Below are 20,559 nucleotides of genomic sequence, written 5' to 3'. Positions count from 1 at the left end.
AAATTGAGGGAAGGAGGGAAAAAACATTTGTCAGCAAATTATTTATAGCTAAAATGTTTTTGATAATGTGATAGGAGATCTGTAAGAGTTGGATGTTACAAGCATACAGTACTTGAAACTTGGTGTGAGCTACTTACCATGGACATGTACTTTTTATTTGATTTCAGATCTTTAATTTTACATGTATTTTGCTTTGTTGATAAGTTGCTGATTTTGATCTCCCATGTTAAAATTTGACCATAGAACAGGTTTGCTAAGTTGCCACAGCAAAAATAAAAGCAAAGCTTTTTTAAAATATCTCTTTATTATAACAAAGAAAAATGATACATGTATTCTGAGTATTTATAGTCCTGTTTCTGACTTGAAAAAAGTTACAAGTGCATTTGCCAAACTAATTTTCATCTGTAGATGAAAATTAAATTCTACTTCTAAAGTAAATTGGCTGCTAATAACTTTTAAAAAGTTGAAACTTAGTCATGCTCTCTCTTTCTTAAGGTTCCTTTTTAGCACTTGAGGAAAAGTATACAGGACATTTGGGTAGATTTGTGCCTGTGTATTTTTTGTTTTGTTTTCCTGGAATTTGGATTTTGTTTTTAATAAACCTTTATGCTCTTACTTTTTGAAAAGGGATTTTAATTTGTGATGTTTTGTATGTGTGTTTCTACAAATTAACATACTTTGACTTTCATGTGTAACTATAACTGTGTATTGTATGTAAATAAATAACAGAGAGGTATAAACCATGCATGATTCATTGCTTTTTTGTTGCTAACACTTGTCATATTTTAAATTATGTGCATTCTCCTCTCAAAATTAATTGCTTTAAAAATGTAGTATGCTTCCATTGTGTAGCTGCTGCCTGCATTTATTTGTATAGGTTTTTTAGTTTCAGCATTCCAGACATAACACATTAATGGGGCTCAGATCTATAAGAGCACTTAAGCGCATGCTTACCTTTTATGTCTGAGTAGTCTTGTTGATTTCAGTGGGACTAATGACTTACTTAGTGTGCAATGTGAGCTGTGCAGAGACCTTGACACATGGATGCAGGGAGCCGCCTCTCCAGATCACACTGCAGGATTGGGGCCTAACTTTGATGTTAATAATGTGACAAAATAATTTTATTTAAGATGCTCCTTTAGAATCGGATAAACCATAAAAGATTCAGTGATTTCCTACGAACAGAGCACTATGTTCTAAGGGACATACAGGTATTTAGGGTGGGGAATAGCAAACATCCATATTGTACCATTTCAGCAAAATCTTCTGACATTGGGGACTATTTAATACTCTAACTTAAAATGTATGTAACTTCACATTTAAAAATTTTAGTCTTAAATGTTGTAGATGTTTAATCTTTTATTAAAAATCAAGATGAAAGCAATTATTAATCCTTATCCTCAAGAATACAGAAGTTGATAACTCTGTATTAACTATTTTATATTATCTTGATTAGCAGTAGCCCTTCTAAAATAACAAGGGCTTAAATTGATTATATTATCTTTGTGGTGTATTGCTTTCAGAAGACCATTTTAAGACTACCACTGATTGAAGCACGTTATGGCCACAAGCATGACAAAAGTTAATAGTAGCAACAATCTTGTATTGTCCTTTACTTCAAAATAGACTTAGCAAGCTTTTAAAAAATCTGCTATAAAAGGAATGTCTGTGGTAACCTGATAATTTTTGCCTTATTTATGTAAATGGAAGTTTTTCCATAGTTTTTACTAGTTAAGAACAACTTATTGGATACATTTATTGATATGTATTAATATTTTTCACAAACCATTTCCTAAACAACTACATCCAAATAGCTTGGTTTTTTAAAATTAGCTAAATAACTTTAAAATGAGCATTAAAGTGGAGCGTATGTTAAATTAATGTATTGGTTCAGAAAGATGACACATTTTGGAAACACATAATTTGAACCATTAAAGATATTAACATAAAGCATGTAATGTGCTTAAATACTATGGGGCTGGCAATTATTTTGATACATATCTTAGAGTTAAAAGAGAGAAGGAAAATGTGCAAATATATATAAGTATTTCTCTTAAAGAGCATACTTCATATTAGATTTCACAGGTTATATTAAAACTCCCTTAAGTTTGCCTCAGTATTATTATACTTGTGTATTTAGAGTTTAGTTTTCAATTATTCTGATTGGTTTATCCTTGCATGTTCACTATCCTGGTTGCAGCATGAAGCGTGCCAGTTCTCTGAATGTTCTTAACATGGGTGGCAAGGCTACTGAAGATCACTTTCAAGTAAGCAGCCCTATAATATTCTTACACAAGTAGATACCAGTAGCAGGGTTTGGGCTGAAGAGCTTAAGAAACAGTAAAATAATAAACCTCTTGGGACTTAAGACTTTCAGTATAGCAAAACACTTTAAGCTTGTGCTTTAAGTCCACTGGCATTCAGCAGAGTACTTAAACACACTTAACTTTAAGCACCTGCTTAAGTCCCATTGACATCAGTTAGTTAAGCAGGTGCCTAACTATTATGCTGAACTGGAGCCTGAATTAGCATATTGGAATGGCTAGTAAGTTTTTTGGAATCTTGCATCCTTTTTAAATTTATATTTCAAGAAATACTTTCACAGCTCAGATATTCTGTATTTTTAATGAAAGAAGCTTCTCTCAAAAGGTCCAGTCATACTAGGTGTTATGTGCTCTCAAATCCCAATGACTTCAGTGGGAGCTCTGTGTGCACAGGAGCAGGCCCTAAATGTATCTGTTCTGCTATCAAGTGTTGCTTCTACCAAAATCTAAACTGTAAATATTTTGCCTAACTCTATTCAGTGTACCTGATCACTACTACGCATAACTGTTTGTACCTAATAAGTCACCATTGCATATGTTGTCAAGGAAAGCTAGTAATGTTCTGTGTGCTAAATGATGTTGTGCATTTTACTAACAGCAGCTGTGACTAACTTTTGGGGGGAATATTGCGTCAGTGCCAGCATACTGTATTCTGTAGAATCTTCACCTTTATTTGCCCCAAAGCATATAACAAAAGCACATGCTGTATGAATCTCTTTCACTGTTGAGTGGCATAAAGGTATCTCCTTAGTATTATCCCTAAAGAGTCTACTGCAATTTTTAGTTTTCTGAAATTTATGCAAAAATGTTCCTTCATTAATTTATGTGAACTTTGACCAAAAAAAATCCACCAAGGTAGACCAAAGCATTTTGCAACAGTAATACAAAAATGGCCAGGGCTTTCAAAATCGGACTGTCTTGGCCTCGGAGTATATAACTTTATAATGTTTCCTGTACATTTCATAATTTATGCTTTCTCAACGAGCTGTGCTTACCACATTTGAATTGTGTCAAGTTAACAATGTGTTTACAAATTTTACAAATATTTTCCCTGGTTTGCTGAGTAGAGGACACTTGCCAATATCCTTAGGCAGTCAGCCCCTTCTGTAATAAATGCCTGTTAGGAATGCAAGGGAAGTGCTCAGATGTAGTAATATCTGTGGTTGAAGTAAAGATAGTTATCAGGATGTGAAAAAAAATCTTACATAATCTCTCAAACTAAAGTAGGTAAGCAATACTAGTTTCCTAAAGTACACCAATTGTTCATGTATTTGTTTTAGTTTTTAATTTTTCATCATTCTTTTTATGCAGGCATCCAGGTTGCTCAAGCGTTTTAATAATTTTTTTTTTCATTTTTTTTCATACAGGAACGAAATAATTGTCTGACAGACTCAAGGGCTCTGAGTGTCAGTCACACTGATTTGGCACATTGAAGTTCTTGGACAGAAACTAGCTAAAATTCCTTTGTGAATAAAGAAGCACTGAGACTCTCAAAGCTTTGGTTCCTTATGACTCTCTATAGGAACATCTAATTTGTAGATTCTTTTGCAATGGACGGCTGTTTTTACTTTTCTAAAATAGTAGTGACATTTTTAAACATAGTGTTAGTGGATATTTTCTTCTGAAGAGAAACTTTATAGATATATATTGCTCATTGCACTGCTGTCATTCATGCTACTTATGTTGATTTCTGTTAACAGATCTGAATATCACAGCTGCTGAAAACTGAAAAAGTAGAAATATATATAAAACGTACCAAAATGCAAAGGACTATAAAGGTTCTGTATATTGATATTTGAAAACAGATTAAATATGTAACAGAAAATATATACAGTGCTTGAATGAGAGACAAGTATCAGTTATGTGCATTACTGTATAAATTCAGAATGGGGTATACTATGCTCGTGCGACTTTACCTTACATGACTAGAAGAACAATTTCAGATATCTTGCCTGAAAAGTAGAGCTTAATTATTGGATTCCTTAACCAGTAGATCTAAATAATAAATTTTGTAAAGGAAACACTTAGACTATCTTAACTATAGGTGGCATGCATAGCAATACCTGTAACTACGAAATTTCATACCTTATTTATTGATGTAGGTCTTAAGGCCCAGTAATCAGTGGTGATTATACAGTTCATTTTGATCAGGGGGAAATAGCAAAGATTTTGGCTTGTATTTTGTACAGTAGATGCATATCGAAGCTGTGGGGTGCAACTGTCCAAGAGCAGTAGAATGTTGTGCCTCAGGTTGCTGACCCTTTTCCTGCCTTTCCACTGGAATTCTTATCCATTAGTTCTCTTTAGGCTAAAACTACTCCATTGTTCCTTCAGGCTTGTTCCAACTCTTGCCTCTCTCCATATTAGTTGATGGCAACAGGAGCAAATGAAGCAGGTAATTGCATGCTAGGCTGTTATACTGTGGAATAGCTGATGTGCAGAGGACCTACTTGTGAAACTCTCGACTGAAGTTTAATACATTTAGGGCCCCATCAGAAGCACTAGATGCCCTTATTTGGCAGATAGGTCACATTTTTGATCAGCCATCCTTTTTTAATCTATATACAATTAATAGATATGCTGTCTGTATTCAGGCCTGCTGCTGGGACTAAGTATGTAATGTTTAAGTATCTTGTGAACACTAACATTTTCAGTTTTTTTTTCTGTAAAATATGTGATTTTTAAAACACCACACACAGAATTTTGTAGACAGGTGAAAACTGTTATTTACATTCAAGTGGAAGGAGAAAGTAAAAATGTGCATGTGTTTGTGAATATAGGGAAGTAATTGAAATATACAGAACAAAAAGATAACTTTGGGACAAGATGGAATACTAATCCAAGATGAGACTCACACACATTGAGGTAAAATAGAGGAAGGAAAAAAAAAGTTTTGATATTTGATCAGGCTGTGAAGAACTCACTAGACCTAATACTGTTATAACGCCTTGACCAACTGGCACCTGGTTTTAAAGCTTATTTTAATGACTGATGGAACCAGTTATATGTGTAATGCACGTATGTTTACTATGAGGTACTTCATTAGCATCTCTGTAAAGAAGAAAATTGTATATATGGTGTACTTGCCATAAAAACAGTCCAGAAATTGAGACAAGATGCTGCTAATGTGTAGTGGTTTTAATCCAGACTAGTGCAATTCAGTGATGAACTTGAGAACGAATTGTTGCTCAGTTATTTTATAGATGTAGTCATAATGTGGACTCAAATTTGAATTTTTTTTAGAGCTTTTACATTATTTTAGTAAAACATCACACACACGTTTGTTGGTGAATTCATAGTTCTCCGCACAAAGCTTGACGTAAACTAGCTTTGCCCATGGAAATAAACAGCAGTTGCTGGGAGTGGAGTAAGAAGATGGTACCCATTGCTAACTGGTGGGCAGGCCACAGGGCTACCGCAACTGCTTTGTGTCAGCTGTCCCTTTTGCAATAACTATGAAGGATTTCTAGTGTAGAGGCCTGCCCTACCAGTCAGCCTTTGCTAGTATGAGAGGAGCTATCACAGTAATAGTGGCCCAGAGGACGTTTTACAGGCACTTTACATCCAAAGTGACTTTCGCCAATGTGAAAAGCACCTATAAAGGTCTGACTTTGTAGAAAAGTACGTATTCTGACCCAAAAGTGACTTTGAGATTAGATATTTGGTGCAATCTAAGAACTTATTTCTAAGCCTTTAATTCAGATTTGAAAGATGATGTTTTTGCAGCCTCTCAGAACTGGAACTTGTTGTGTAAATAGAAATCTGTTTAAATATTTAGAACATAATTCAGACCTGCTTAACTATAAATTTCATTACATGGTCTTAAATTCAAGACTAGAGTATGTCAGACTCTGGAATCTCATTATTTTAGGTTTTAAAATAGCTCAATAAAATATTGTAGGTGGTACTCTTAGTACTGTGCTTACAGATGTGACTTACATGCCTTATATATTATTTAAAGGAATTCTATCAAGGAATGATAAGGTTAAAACGTTGACCTACTTCTCTGTCGCACACCATCTTCCCAAACAAAACCACTCTTTTACCAAGTTGCAAAATCTGTGTAATTTTTCTGTGGATTTTAGCATCAATCTTCCTTTTGTTTAAATGATCCAAAAAATTACTTTGCCAGTGTATGCATCTATTTGTTTTTATGTGGACTTTTGAGTTTACTTTTATACAATAGTTAATGTGACACTTCCATTTCAATTTTTTGACTAGACTCTGTCAGTTGCGCACCAGTTGCTAGCAGTACTCTCCCTATTTGTTCTTGATCGAAGATCTAATTAAATATCATGGTAAGATTTAGCAGTGATTCATAAGCTCCCTTAGTAGATGGATGACTGAACTAGCAGTTTACTGTTTGTAAACAGTGTCTCCAGTGGTAGCAAGGTATTTAAAACAAACTATGGATGAACTAATTTAAACATTTTCATGGTTTTGTATTTTTTTTCAATGATGAGTGGTAGTAATTCAGAAAGGTTTAAGCTTGAAGTATCCGTGGTTAATCTGTACAGTTAAAGGATTGCATTGACTTAGAAAACAAAAGAGAAAACCAAGTATGGTTATGTTGTGTATGTACCGTTAAAATGGGGTGTACATACAGTGCTTCGTCTAATGTATGTTTACAGTATTTGATAGGTTCAAGTGTACAATTTAGTTTTTGTCAACCAGGTCACTTACTTTGTCTGAAAGCTGCTAAGTGTGTGTATTGCATTTTAGTAATCAAAGTGTCTGCCGCTATCAAAAGAATAAATATTGGAAGGAAAGCATGAACGTGTAAAGTTTAGTTTTATAGTACAGACTTTGCGTTTTAATGTATTTTTGTAAATGCATTGGTATAAATATTCTCTCTTTAAAAAGTAAATGGTTAATTTGTGAGGGGAAGTTGTGAAAGTTTACATTTGTTTCAAATAATTTATAGTCTCAGTACTTTGAGTGGAAGAGGTGAGGAGTGTGTTTGTTTGTTTTTTTAAAAAAAGTAGAGCTAAATGAAAAGTTACCCACACATTCATCACTGTGAGTTCAGTAGCCCTAAAATATACATTCTTGGTGAGAAAATGAAGGTTTGTTATAGAGTAGCAAAACTCTTTATATCCATGTAATACAATTGTTATGGCTGCTTTGAAATAAGAATAATTTAAAAGATAATATCTAAAATTCAGTGGTTAACACTCCACTTGCGTTTTAAAGCACTGAAGATGCCTAGGACTGTAAAAGTATGGCAGATTGGTTTTTGTCAACGTATAACTAAAGTAGACTAAAAACTATATACAATTTGATATAAAAAGAATACTAAAAATTGGTAAATAATGAGGAATCTTCAGCATCTCGATGTATTCATCAGACACTGTCTCCAACTTGAAGCTCTATGAAGTTTTTTAAAGTTATAAAAAGTATTTTCCTATGTAACTTGGAGGCTGGTGTAACAAAATTAACAAATTAAGAATGCACAGCTCAGGTTCTAGAAAATCACTAAGGGTATTTTGGTTCTGTTGGGATGAGAAGGAAAATGGAGGTCAGGAGCATCTTTTTAAGTAAAGCCCTGCGCATCTGGTCCATAGATTTAAGCAGATTTGCAGGGCTCTGTCTTTAAGGGCAGTAATGTCACCTTTCCCTTTAAATCCAACTGAAAAATATCTGTGGATTTAGATTACAGAAATTAGGTTTAAAACCTTCAAAGACTAATTTGAGGATGCTTGTGTTCATCTTAGCTCTCAAATACTGTATAGTATATTTCGAACTGTTGAAGAAGAAACAGGAATTCCGGGTTCTTTCTTAAAGGATAAGAACTGAAAAGCTTCAAAATAAAACACAACCTTAATTATAACAAATATCAGTAATTCACTGTGATTTAAATGCAGAACTTGTCATGAAGTTAAAGGTTAGGCTTTTTAACTAGATCTATTGTGTTGTCTTAACACTTTAGTTCCATAAATGCACTTTTTCTTATATACACCAGTGTCTTTACAGTGCACAGAATAACTGTCCTACCATTCTAATTTTCAACAGCAGTCTGGTTCCAGAAGCATATACTGTTACCACTGAATGTCTTCTACTTTGTATCTGTTACAGAGCTATGGTTTGATTTGATGCTGTTAACAAAATATGTCTGTGTCTTTTGGCATTTATTTTCAAAGTGCAAAAATAAAATATTTAAATGTATTCTTAACAATAGTTCTGTGTAAAATAAAGTTGAGTGTATTTATGCATTTTAGAATGTAAACCTTTCATGTAAAAAGCCCTTAGTTGTGTATTTTTCCTGTACAGAAGCAAACCTCAGTTGTGAAACCCAAAGAATAATAAGCTATAATAAGGGACAATTCCTAAATAAAGTGCATTTATTACATTAAAAAAACCCTACTGGAACAGTTATGACTTACAATGGAGAGTTACAGTATGTTCCTGTATTGTTGATAATATTCTGCTGAAAAGTAAGGAACACTTAACAAAATAACTATGTAGCACTGTATACAGATCTGCTTTTCATGGGTTTTACACCACCTAATTTGTATTGAATTAAAGTGTAGTTCATAAATGCAATTTATGTAAACCCTATATACAGCTATAGCTGGTGAAAAAATACAGTAAAGAAATTCTCTTAAACATTGCCTTTGACTGTATAAGTGCTTCTCTGTGAACAAGGTTTTTTTTTGTTTCTTGTTTTAAACTTGTCACTTTTTTTCTTTTTGTGGGTGCAGAAACCTCAAGAACATTATAAACTCTTGTAACCTGCAAGATCCAGGATTATACAGTAATGCTTCCCCTTACTGTCCTCTCACTTAACGTTGTTTCAATGTTACGTCCTTGCTCTATTATAGAACATGATAGTTTAAAGTTGAATAATGCTCCCCTATAACGTCATTTGGCTGCCTGCTTTGTTCACAGCTTGCAGGATTCTGCAGAAGAGCAGTGACTTTATAAGACAGTATTGCACAGCTTGTATCAGGGTGGGTTGGCAGCAGCCCCCTTATCAGCTCTGCTACACCCTCCACCCCCACCAGACCTTGCAGATCAGCACCTTCCTCCTACCCATACCAATCAGCTGTCTTGGGGCATTCAGGAGCCTGGGAGGAGTGAGGATGTGGCATGCAGCCTCCCCCTCCCTCCTGCCCACAGCAATCAGTTGGTTTGCTGTGTTCAGGAAGCTGGGGGGAGGAGATGGAGCAGTGTCTCTGTGGGGGGAAGAGGTGGGTTAAGGGTGGGTGCTTGTGGGAAGGGGACAGACAGAGGATTGAGCCCCCTGCCCCTGCCAAAGTCTGGTGCCTGTGTTTGCACAGTAGGGGAAATTGCTGCTGCTGCTGCACAAGGTGCTTCTGGCCTACCATAGCACCTTCTGCCTCCTTGCCTGTTGTGCCTGTGTGGGTAAGGCAGGGGCACCTCCCAACTATAGTACTGTATGTACAGTATGTTTGTAAACATAGCATGTGCACACTTACCCCCCCCCAAACGATTCACTATTTCTTTATGGCCCAACAGCCCTGCTTGGGAATAGGATGCTACACCAAGCACTTGTGAGGCTACCAGCTTCCTGCAAAGCAGCTGCAGGCGGTGCACAGCAGAGGCCCTGTCTTGCAACAGAATAAACAATTTTATCGGCTCTTCCCCCCCCCCCTTGCGCTGGAGGGAGGTAAGAACATGGGTTGGCAGTCCACCCAAAGCAAGTTACAGGAACAGCATTCCCCCGCACCTGCTTTGCTGTAGCATGGGCGAGAAGTGGTATAGAGATGCACAGAACCTGGCCCTGCTCCCATGAAAGTCTGAAATCCATGGGAGCTTTGTTGTTCCCCTTTTATGCCAGCTGCATCTCTCTGCCCCTGCATGCACACAGCAAAGAGTGGCCCACTCTGCAGCAAACATTACTATATTGGCTGCAGTGCCCTCGGGTGCTGAGTGCATGGTTACTAGGGGAGATACAGCAGGGCCAGTTTTCCAGGAAGAGAGGCCTTTGGAACTCCAGCAGGGCTCCTGTGAAAGAAAGAACCTGCAAGAAAGTAAGAACCTCCATAACTAGTCCTAGCCTAAACCCACAGAGCTTCCAGGAGGGGAGCAGATTACCATGGAGAATGACATGGGTTTTCCAAATTCTTTCCCTTGCAGTAATTGACTGATGCTGCACGACCACAGCCACTCCCGGGTGAAGGCAGTAAAGAGCACATGAATGCACATCTAGAGGAGCATTGCCCAGCATCAAAACACCCAGCTGGAGTAAAAAACATCCAGCAAGTGATAGTGGAGTGCCTAGCAGTACCATTAGCAGCAAGAAAACCATTAGTTTGGATACTAAATTAGACATTTTTAAGTGTTCTGATGCAGGCGAGCATGCAGTAGACATTGGCATCACCCTAGGTCTCACTCTGACCACTGTGAGAACAATAAGGAATAATGCCAACAAGATGAGGGCTAGTAATCGGTGTGTAACATGGGTTAGTGCTACTACAATAAGTCAGTCAAGAAGTAGTTTGCTGGAAAACATGGAGCGTCTTCTCACTGTGTATAGAGGACCAAAACCAGCAGAACATACCTCGAAGTTTGCTAGTGGTACAAACTAAGGCAAAAAGTTTGTATGACAATCTGAACAGACCAAGGTGAAGGATCACAGACAGACACTTTCACAGCAAGTCAGGGATGGTTTGATCGGTTCAAGAGGAGCTTCCACCTGCATTAACATCAAGATGTCTGGTGAGGTGGCTAGTGCTCATATTGCAGCAGCTAAAAAATTCCCCAACTATCTCAAGAAAATAATTGTGGAAGATGGCTGTTCCCCTAAACACGTCTTCAGTGTTGATGAAATGGGCCTGTACTGGAAGAGGATGCCCGAGCAGACTTACATTTCCAGAGAGGAGAAGACAGCACCCAGATTTAAAGCGGCTAAAGACAGTTTTGCTTCTAGGTGGTAATGCTGCCAGAGACATGAAAATGAAACCACTGACAATGTACCAATCTGAAACACTATCACTCTCAAGGAATTTTCAAAGGAACACCTTCCAGTCATTTGGAGATCTAATAAGAAGGCACAAATAACTGGAGCTGTTTTTTCAGAATGGCTGACTCTGTCCCCCTGCATGGAAGGAATACTGTGTCAAGGAAAATCTTGATTTCAAGATTTCATTGCTTACTGATAATGCACCAGCTCATCCAATCAACCTGGACGACCTGTGTGAAAACGTCAAAGTTGTCTTTCTACCACCTAACACCGCATCACTCATCCAACCCATGGACCAAAGAGCCATTGCTGCATCTAAGGCATATTACTTACACTGTTCTTCCAGCAGCTCAGAGGCACCGAGGGGGGAAGACAAATCTAAAATTCAGAAATTTTGGCATGACAACAACATCCTGAAGTGCATCAAATAACACTGAGTCCTGGGCTGAAGTTACTCAGGCATGCATGAAATGTGTCAATGACTTAAAAGGATTTAAAGATGATGTCCCCGCTATGAAGAAATATCTTTGACTTGGCTTGGCCAAGAAAGCAGGTTTTGATGAGGTGGAAGAAGTCAACGTTATACAAACTTCTGCAATCACGTGGAGAAGAGCTAACCAATGAAGATCTGATGCAACTAGAGGTGACGAGCAATGGAGAAAGAGGACCAAGAAGTAGAACCAACCCATCCAAATTTGACTGCCAAACATCTTTCTGAAGCTTTCCAAATGATTGTCCTGACAAGAAACACAGCTCCAAAGCGGTTAGGGGAGTTTGACTCAGTGGAGATTAACACTCTACTCAACGCGCTCAATGAAACTGGAATTGACCCAAGGTACACTGACCTGCTAGAAGAAATTAACTGCAATTGTTCAACAGAGATAACATTATTCAATGTCCCCTGCATTACTACTATATGTAGAGGAGTCTGATAAGGCAACATAATCTCTTCGAAGCTGTTTGCAGCAGTACTGGAGTTGCTGTTCAAGAAATTGAACTAGGAAGAAGGAATCAGAATTGACGAACAGTTAACACATCTTCTCTTTGCTGACGACTGTGTAATATTGGGAAAGGATGCAGAACTGGAGAACAAATTGCAGCAACTGCAAATACTTTCAGATGATATCAGGTTGGAAGTGAACACAAAGATGAGGAGGATACGGAATGAGCATTGTGCAGCAGGAATCATCACTGTAAATGGGCAAGTAATCAAGGAGGTTGATAAATATTTATCTGGGTTACCAGCTGAACAGAGACAACTCATTTGAAGGGGAATGCAGTAGGAGGAGAAAGGCAGGGTGGGCAAGTTTCAACAAAAAATAAATGTCTTTAACGGATGATGAACTGCCCATGGAAAAAAAGGAAAACTGTTTAACTCTACTCTTCTGCCAGCAGTGATTATATAGAGCAGAAAGCTGGTCAACAGCAAAAGTGGAAGAAGAAAAATTGTCACCCAGAGAGCAATGGAAAGGCAAATGTGCAAGATATCACTCCGTGATCATATCAAATGAGATCAGAGGGCGTACAGAGGTGACCGATGTAGTGCAGGCATTGTACAACACAAAGTGGAGATAGGCAGGTCATGTAGCCACAGGCAAGAAAATACATAGACAACCCGCATCAGTGACTAGATCCCCAGAAACCACAAGTGATCGCTGGACAGACGGAAAACACACTGGGCTGATCGCATGACAAAAATCTTCGGCCAGAAATGGAAAGAATGTGCTCACAAAACAAAACAAAACTTGCATTCGTGGAAGGATGGACGAGGACAAGCTGGACAAAGGTTACTTACAGCTTGGGAAACTGTATCCTGGGAAAAGACGGTTACTCACCTTTGTAACTGTTGTTCTTCGAGATGTGTTGCTCATATCCATTCCAGTTAGGTGTGCGCGGCGCGGGCACATTCGTCGGAAAACTTTTACCCTAGCAACTCAGTGGGCCAGCAGGTCGCCCCCTAGAGTGGCGCCATCATGGCGCTTGATATATACCCCTGCCGGCCCACCCGCTCCTCAGTTCCTTCTTGCCGGCTACTCCGACAGTGGGGAAGGAGGGCGGGTGTGGAATGGATATGAGCAACACATCTCGAAGAACAACAGTTACAAAGGTGAGTAACCGTCTTTTCTTCTTCGAGTGATTGCTCATATCCATTCCAGTTAGGTGAATCCCAAGCCTTACGTAGGCGGTGGGGTTGGAGTGAAATGCGGCAGAATGAAAACTGCTGAGCCAGAGGCTACAGCATCTCTTGACTGTTGAACCAGGGCATACTGCGAAGCAAAGGTATGGACCGAGGACCAATGGAGCTGCGCGACAGATCTCGTGGGTAGGAACACGAGCCAGCAAGGGGGCAGATGAAGCCTGAGGCCTGGTGGAATGCACGGTGATGTGGCTTGGGGAAATATGAGCCAAATCATAACAAGTGCGGACGTCCGCCATCACCCAAGATGAGATCCTCTGAGAGGAAAACAAGCAAGCCCTCCCTTTGGCCCGCTACCGTGACAGAGCTGGGGCACCTTACGAAATGGTTCTGTCAGCGCCATATAAATGCGAGCACTCCACAGATGCTCAAGGAGTGCAATGGTTGTGCCCACTGCGTTGAGCTGTGGGTAACATGAAAGGCCGAAACCACCTTAGGGAGGAAAGCCGGGTGCGGTCATAACTGCACCTTGTCTTTGTGAAACCTAGTGTACGGCGGAACCACCATAAGAGCTCTGAGCTCGGAGACCCGTCTGACCGATGTAACAGCTACGAGGAAAGATGTCGTCCAAGACAGGTATAGCAGAGGGCCAGTCGTGAACGGCTCGACTGGGGGAGACATAAGTCTGGTTAAAACTAGGTTGAGGTCCCAGGTTGGGGCTGAGCGGCGCACCCGAGGGTGCAAGCGCTCCAAGCCCTTGAGGGACCTCGAACCCATAGAGCGTGAGAACACAGAATGTCCACCTTAGCCTGGCTGGAAGGTAGAGATGGCTGCTGAGTGTATCCTCAGCGATGATACTGCCAGGTCCTGCCGCTGAAGGCCAGAGGCAGGCCAAATAGAGGGGATCGAGACCTCAGCAGGAGCAAGATCGAGCGTATTGCAGCTGTAGAAGAAACGCTTCCACCTGGCCCGGTACGTTGACCAGGTGGAAGGCTTCCTGTCACCCCGGCTCAGTTACGCAGCAGCCACACCGTGAGGCGAAGAGGCTGCAGGTCCGAGTGACGAAGCCTGTCGTTGCCCTGAGTGATGAGGTCTGGGTGGGTTGGCAGGGTAATTGGGTCTGTTATTGACAGGCCGAGCAACATGGTATATCAGTGCTGCCTGGACCACTCTGGAGTGATCATGATGATGCGCGCTCTGCCCCTGCGGAGTTTGAGCAGGACCTAATGAACCGGTGGGAACAGTGGGAAGGCATAATGGAGTTGGCCTTTCCCCGGCACCAGGAATGCGTCCAAGATCGATCCCGAGGAGAGACCTTGGAAGGAGCAGAACATCTGGCATTTTCTGCCCTCGCGGTGAGCGAACAGGTCTATGTGAGGAAACATCTCCACTTCTGGAAAGCAGAACGCCTCACATGGGGCAGAGTGATCACTCGTAAGACAGGAAAGACCAGCTGAGCCAAAGCGCCAAGACGTTCCGAACGCCTGGGAGAAAGGACGTCACCAGCTCCATCGAGTGGGCCATGCCAAAGTCCCGGAAATGGATGGCCTCCTGACAAAAGGGGGGAGGACCATGTCCCTCCCTGGATATTCATGAAGCACATGGCCGTTGTGTTGGCTGTAAACACCGAGATACAACGGCCTCGCAGCTGCCGCTGGAACCCCTGGCACGCCAGGTGGACTACTCTCATTTTTGGGGCATTGATGTGGAATGCCAGCTCCCGAGAAGACCAAAGGCCTTAAGCTCGGAGGTGACCATGAGCACTCGAGCAGAGAGATGACGCGTCCGTCGTCAGGGGCAGTGAGGGCTGGGGCGGATGAAACCGCATCCCTGCCCACACCAGGGAGGGAGTTAGCCACCACTCTAGGGAGCCTAAGGTGCTCGAGGGAATGGTGACTACCATGACCATCGGCTCCCTGTCCGGGTGGTACGCCGAGATGAGCCGGACTTGGAGAGGACGGAGGCGGAGCTTGGCGTGTTTGGTTACAAACTTGCGGGCAACCATGGACCCAGGAGACTGAGGCAAGTACGAGCCGAGGTCGTTGGGAAAGCCTGCAGACCTCAGATGATTGTTGCCATTGCCTAAAACCGCAGTTGTGATAAGCAGGCTCCGGCTAGGTAGGAGACCAGGATAGCCCCTAGGAAGACCAACCTCTGCGTGGGAACCAGAGTGGATTGCTCTATAGTTATCATCAGGCCTTGACCCGTGAATAAGACCGTGACGATGCCCACGCGCTGAGTGGTTTGTGTCTCAGAGTCTCCTCGGATAAGCGTATCGTCCAGATACGGAAAAACGCATATCCGACATCAGCGAAGGTAGGCGGCGACTATGGCCGTAAACCAGAAGTACTGACAGTTGGCTAGAAAGCGGAGGTATCTCCTGTGCGGATGGAAGATGGCGTTGCGAAAGTACGCGTCCTTCATATCCAGGGCAGCATAGTAGCCCCCAGCAGGCAAGGATGGAATAATGGTTCCCAGGGATACCGAGCGGAACTTCAACCTTATCCTAAACCGGTTGAGTCCGTGCAGGACTAGGAAGGTCTGAGACCTGCGTTCGAGTGGGGGACTAGGGCATAACGGGAGTAAAACCCCTTGCCCCTTTCGTCCGCTGAAGGGGGACAGGGCTGGAACAAATTAGAGGTGGTACCTATGCTCCACCGTGCGCAGGACCCAGCGATCTGAAATTAACTGGGGCGACGCCAGGAGAAAGCGGGATTGGGATCCCGGCCTGTGACTGGTACACCGCCCTCAGGCATACCTTGGAAGGTTCGTCTTTGGTCCCAGTGGTAATTGCGAGGGACCTTGACCTTGGCTCTTTAGGGGTCCTGACGTTCGTCTGCGACCACCTTGGCCTCGCCGTTTGCCAAAGTCCTGTCTCTGGCTAGGCACAGAGTATGGCGGCTGGGGACAGAAATGCCTGCGTTTGGTCGCTGGCATATGCATGCTGAGAGAGCGCATTAGGACCCTATTGTCCATCAGGCTTCGCAGCCTGGGGCTGTCTTTGCCGCGAAGAGGCCTGTACCAACAAAGGGTAAATCCTGAATGGCATACTGCAGCTCTGGCCGGAGGTTTGAAACCTGAAGCCATGAGATGCACCTCATGGCGACCCCAAAGGCCAGAGTCCTGGCTGCAGAGTCTGCTGCGTCCAACGAGGCCTGGAGGGACGCTCTGGGTACTTTTTTTTTTTTTTTCCCCCTCCTCCAAGACAGCAGCGAACTCTTGGCAGGAGTTTTGAGGGAGAAACTCCATAAACTAAACTACCTTCACCCAGGTGCTACAATTATCGCAGCTAAGCAAGGCTTGTTGCTTTGCTACCCAGAGCTGCAGGGCCTCTGCAGAGTACACTTGGCGGCCAAGCAGGTTCATTCGCCAAGCCTCTTTCGGTTTCGGGGCTGGCGCCCGCTGGCCATCATATCAGAATCGTGGTCCTGAGCATAAGATCTGCGCATGTGGGATGACACGGATGCGTGTCCGGATGACCATGGAGGTACTAAAAGAAGGCACAGGCAGAGTCTCTGACTCTATCGGACCTTGCCCAACTTGGCACCGGGGACCGGCACCGGGAGGCGTACCGGTACCTGGAACGAGATCCAGACCCGCAACCAGAACGGTGCCGGGAGGTCGACCGAGATCTCGAGGCTCGGGGAGAGGCTACAGGAGTCAAGGTACCTGTCGCGGTGCCGGGAGTTGGAACGGTGCCGATAGCGGGTCGCCGAATGGGATACCGACCGGTGCAGCGAGCGTGACCAGTACCGATGAGGAAAACAGCACCGGGACTGTAAGTGGTGTCGGGCGTGCCGACAAGACCTGGAGTGTCTGCGGGACCGTGATCATGAACGGTGCTGCTCTGCTGTGCTGACAGAGGACGGTCACATGAAGAGACTGTATTACCCGCACCGGTGGTGCTGGGGTCAGGCAGCATCGACTCTGTCATGGCAATGAGATCCCTCGCCGTTGGTAATGTCTCCGGCGTGGAGGGAACAGCAGGATCAACCACAGTGCATACTGGGGAGCTGTCAGGCACCGGATTCGACGGCCCTCGTGGGACCGGGATTGACGGTACCGAGGTCGTCAGAGCTTCGGTAGGTGTCGGTGCCGGGCGATCCGAGTTAGATGAGCTGTCTGGCTGCGGTGCCGTCAGCACGGAAGCAGCAGGAGCAATAAGCTCAACCACGGCGTGTGCCGGGGAGCCGTCAGGCACCGGATTCGACGGCCCTTGTGGGACTGGAATCGACGGTGCCGACGTTGTCGGTGCCTCCGAGGTGTCGGTGCCGGGCGATCCGACTTAGACGAGCTCTCTGGCTGCGGTGCCGCTGGCACGGAAGCAGCAGGAGCAGTAGCTCAACCACGGCGCGTGCCGGGGAGCCGTCAGGCACCGGATTCTACGGCCCTTGTGGGACCGGGATCGACGGTGCCGACGTCGTCGGTGCCTCAGCAGGTGTCGGTGCCGGGCGATCCGACTGAGACGAGCTCTCTGGCTGCGGTGCATGCCTCTGCCGGTGCCGGTGCTAGGGAAGTGGAGGTCAGCTAAGCCGCGCTCCACTGTTCCAACGACCGACACGGGCGGTAAGAAGGAACTGAGGAGCGGGTGGGCTGGCAGGGGTATATATCAAGCGCCATGATGGCGCCACTCTAAGGGGCGACCTGCCGGCCCACTGAGTTGCTAGGGTAAAAGTTTTCCGACGAATGTGCCCGCGCGGCGCACACACCTAACTGGAATGGATATGAGCAATCACTCGAAGAAGAAACAGTGATTCTGAAAAGGATTTAAGAGTAGTGGGGAATAATCAGCTGAACATGAGCTCCCAGTGTAATGCTGTAACCAAAAGGGCTAATGTGATCCTTGGATGCATAGAAAGGAGAATCTCAAGTACCAATGGACAGGTTATTTTACCTCTGCATTTGGCACTAGTGCAATTGGTGCTGGAATACTGCATCCAGTTCTGATGTCCACAATTCAAGAAGGATGTTGATGAATTGGAGGATTCAGAGAAGAGCCACAAGAATGATTAAAGGATTAGAAAACATGTCCTGTACTAACAGACTCAAAGAGCTCGATCTATTTAGCTTAAGAAAAAGAAATTTGAGTGACTTGATTACATATGTACATGGGGAACAAACTATTAATAATGGACTCTTCAGTGTAGCATAGAAAAATAGAACATTCTAATGGCTGGAAGTTGAAACTAGACAATTTCAGACTGGAAAGAAGTTGTACATTTTTAATGGTGAGAGTAATTAATCTTTGGAACACTTTACCAAGGGTCATGGTGGATTCTCCATCAGACAATTTTTAAATCAAGATCAGATGTTTTTCTAAAATCTGCTCTAGGAATTATTTTGGGCAAGTTTCAAAGCCTGAGTTTTATACAGGAGGTCAGACTAGATGATGATGATCTCTTCTGGCTTGGGAATCTATGAATCTGGAATAATGGGCGAATTCTCAGGTGGCCAGCACTAATGATTTTTGGTCTCTTTGTACATGACTGACAATACTGCTATTGTCGTTTCACGGTTTTGTTAATGTTGCATATGTTCACAAAAACTGAAAGTGAAGCAGCAAGAGTTTGCACAGAATGAGAAGGCCTGAGTTAATTTTGGCACTGCTCTCAGCAGCTGTCCAGCAGATGCTTCTAAACCTCAACAGGGAATGGAAATTAATGGAATTAAAAGTATTGGGACATGCCATTTAGAGTGTTCTAGCAGAGGACTTAATTTAAAAGATGATCAAATTGACAGTGTTGCTATTAAGCACTGCACAACAGCACCCTTTGGAGTCACTAGTCAGGGAGATAGAAGTATTGTAAATGAGCAACAACAAGAGCTATGCTAACTAAACAACCTTTCTTTTTGTGGAAGCTTGAAAAACAAATGTATCTTCACTCTCCATGCTCTACCTACCTCTCTTCTACCAAACAGTAGCATGCAACATCTGTATTTTCCAGCTTCAGCTCCGTGCACGTAGTCTTCAGTAAGTGGTTAAATCAAACATTCCTGTACACCACCTATGACAGCTTTATTTTAAAATGATATAGTAAAATACTTCTTTGCTGAAAGAAACAAGGCAGGAGTAGAACCTAAAATGAATTCTTTCCAATTTGCCTTAGGCAAACTAACTTATCCCATACCGTTCAATTTATATTTGGTCTTGCTTGATGATAAATGAGCTTTTTAAAAAGCTCAACTAGAATCACCCTATACATTTTGCAGCCAGTTTATATTAGAGCATATTCCCATCTGTGGCCAGAAACTGTTGTAAACATAAACTTCAGGTTTAACCCCATTTACAAGCAGATATGGAACATAAAGAGTGAATGCTGCCTGCAGTGAAAATATAAATACATAGCTGTATGTATATCTAAAATGTTACCAAAATGCTACACTGCATACACAGTTCTCTCTCTGCAGAGAGAATGAATCATATATAACGAATGTTAATATTTGCTTCATGAAGTACTTGAAGTTGTTCAGGTGTTCTGGTGATGAGAGCAGTATAAGAATCTTCACAGAATCTATAGCCAATGTACAGGAGCTAGGAATAGCTGTGTCCTCTTCTCCATAAATACCCTCACTGCTACAAGCAGTGAAGTCAGCTATGGTTTAGCTAGAAGTAACAACACAAAGGTTTTTTGTTGGTTATGGCAGGGGGAGATCTTTTGGGGGAGAAGCGGGGGTTAGTGCAGGTAACAAGTCAGTATTGCTTTGGTACTTTATTAATGAATTATTCCTTTGAGAGCAGCACACTTTCAGCTACTTTAGCAGGGAAATAGCATGTTTATAAAACTAATTAGAGTCAGGATTCGGAAGTACAGCTGGCCTACTTCAGTAAGTGTTTAAAGCAGGCCAGCATTAGTATAGTCTGCTTCCCAAAGATGCAGGTAATATTTTATTAAGATCCCCTTGTGATGGAGTAGGGCCTGTCTGCATCGGGGATGGGAGAGCTGGGGATGTCTTTAGGTGAGGGACAGGATCTTTAAGCCTGTAACCTGAGCCAGGTAGGGGGGAGGGGGTTAGCACCTTGGCCTGGGAAGCTGAACAAAGGAATCGGCCGGTAGGAGGAGGGGCAGTTCAGTTTCGGGCTGGAGAAGGGGAATTCAGGGGATCCTATGCTGGACCCAAGCACCCTGAAACTCCAGAAGGACTCGATAGAGGGGTCTTGACTGTGCCTGCAA

At 42.7% G+C, this 20,559-nt stretch overlaps 1 protein-coding gene across 4 annotated transcripts in view; it reads left to right on the top strand.

Moving 5' to 3' along the window:
* Positions 1 to 8,935, top strand: part of KLC1 (kinesin light chain 1) — an 83,354-nt gene extending 74,419 nt beyond the window's left edge. For 3 of the 4 annotated variants that reach the window (XM_030558659.1, XM_030558660.1, XM_030558658.1), the window contains exons 15-16: positions 2,201 to 2,267; positions 3,692 to 8,935. In XM_030558659.1, the coding sequence (XP_030414519.1) occupies positions 2,201 to 2,267; positions 3,692 to 3,757 (133 nt within the window). In that variant the 3' untranslated portion in view covers positions 3,758 to 8,935. The remainder of the gene's footprint in view (positions 1 to 2,200; positions 2,268 to 3,691) is intronic. The other variant, XM_030558661.1, reaches the window with a different exon arrangement.
* The last annotated feature ends 11,624 nt before the right edge of the window (positions 8,936 to 20,559 follow it).

This window comes from Gopherus evgoodei, chromosome 4, assembly GCF_007399415.2.
Source record: "Gopherus evgoodei ecotype Sinaloan lineage chromosome 4, rGopEvg1_v1.p, whole genome shotgun sequence".
In the NCBI taxonomy this organism is placed as follows: Eukaryota; Metazoa; Chordata; order Testudines; family Testudinidae; genus Gopherus; species Gopherus evgoodei.
This window is presented reverse-complemented; position numbering and strand designations above follow the sequence as displayed.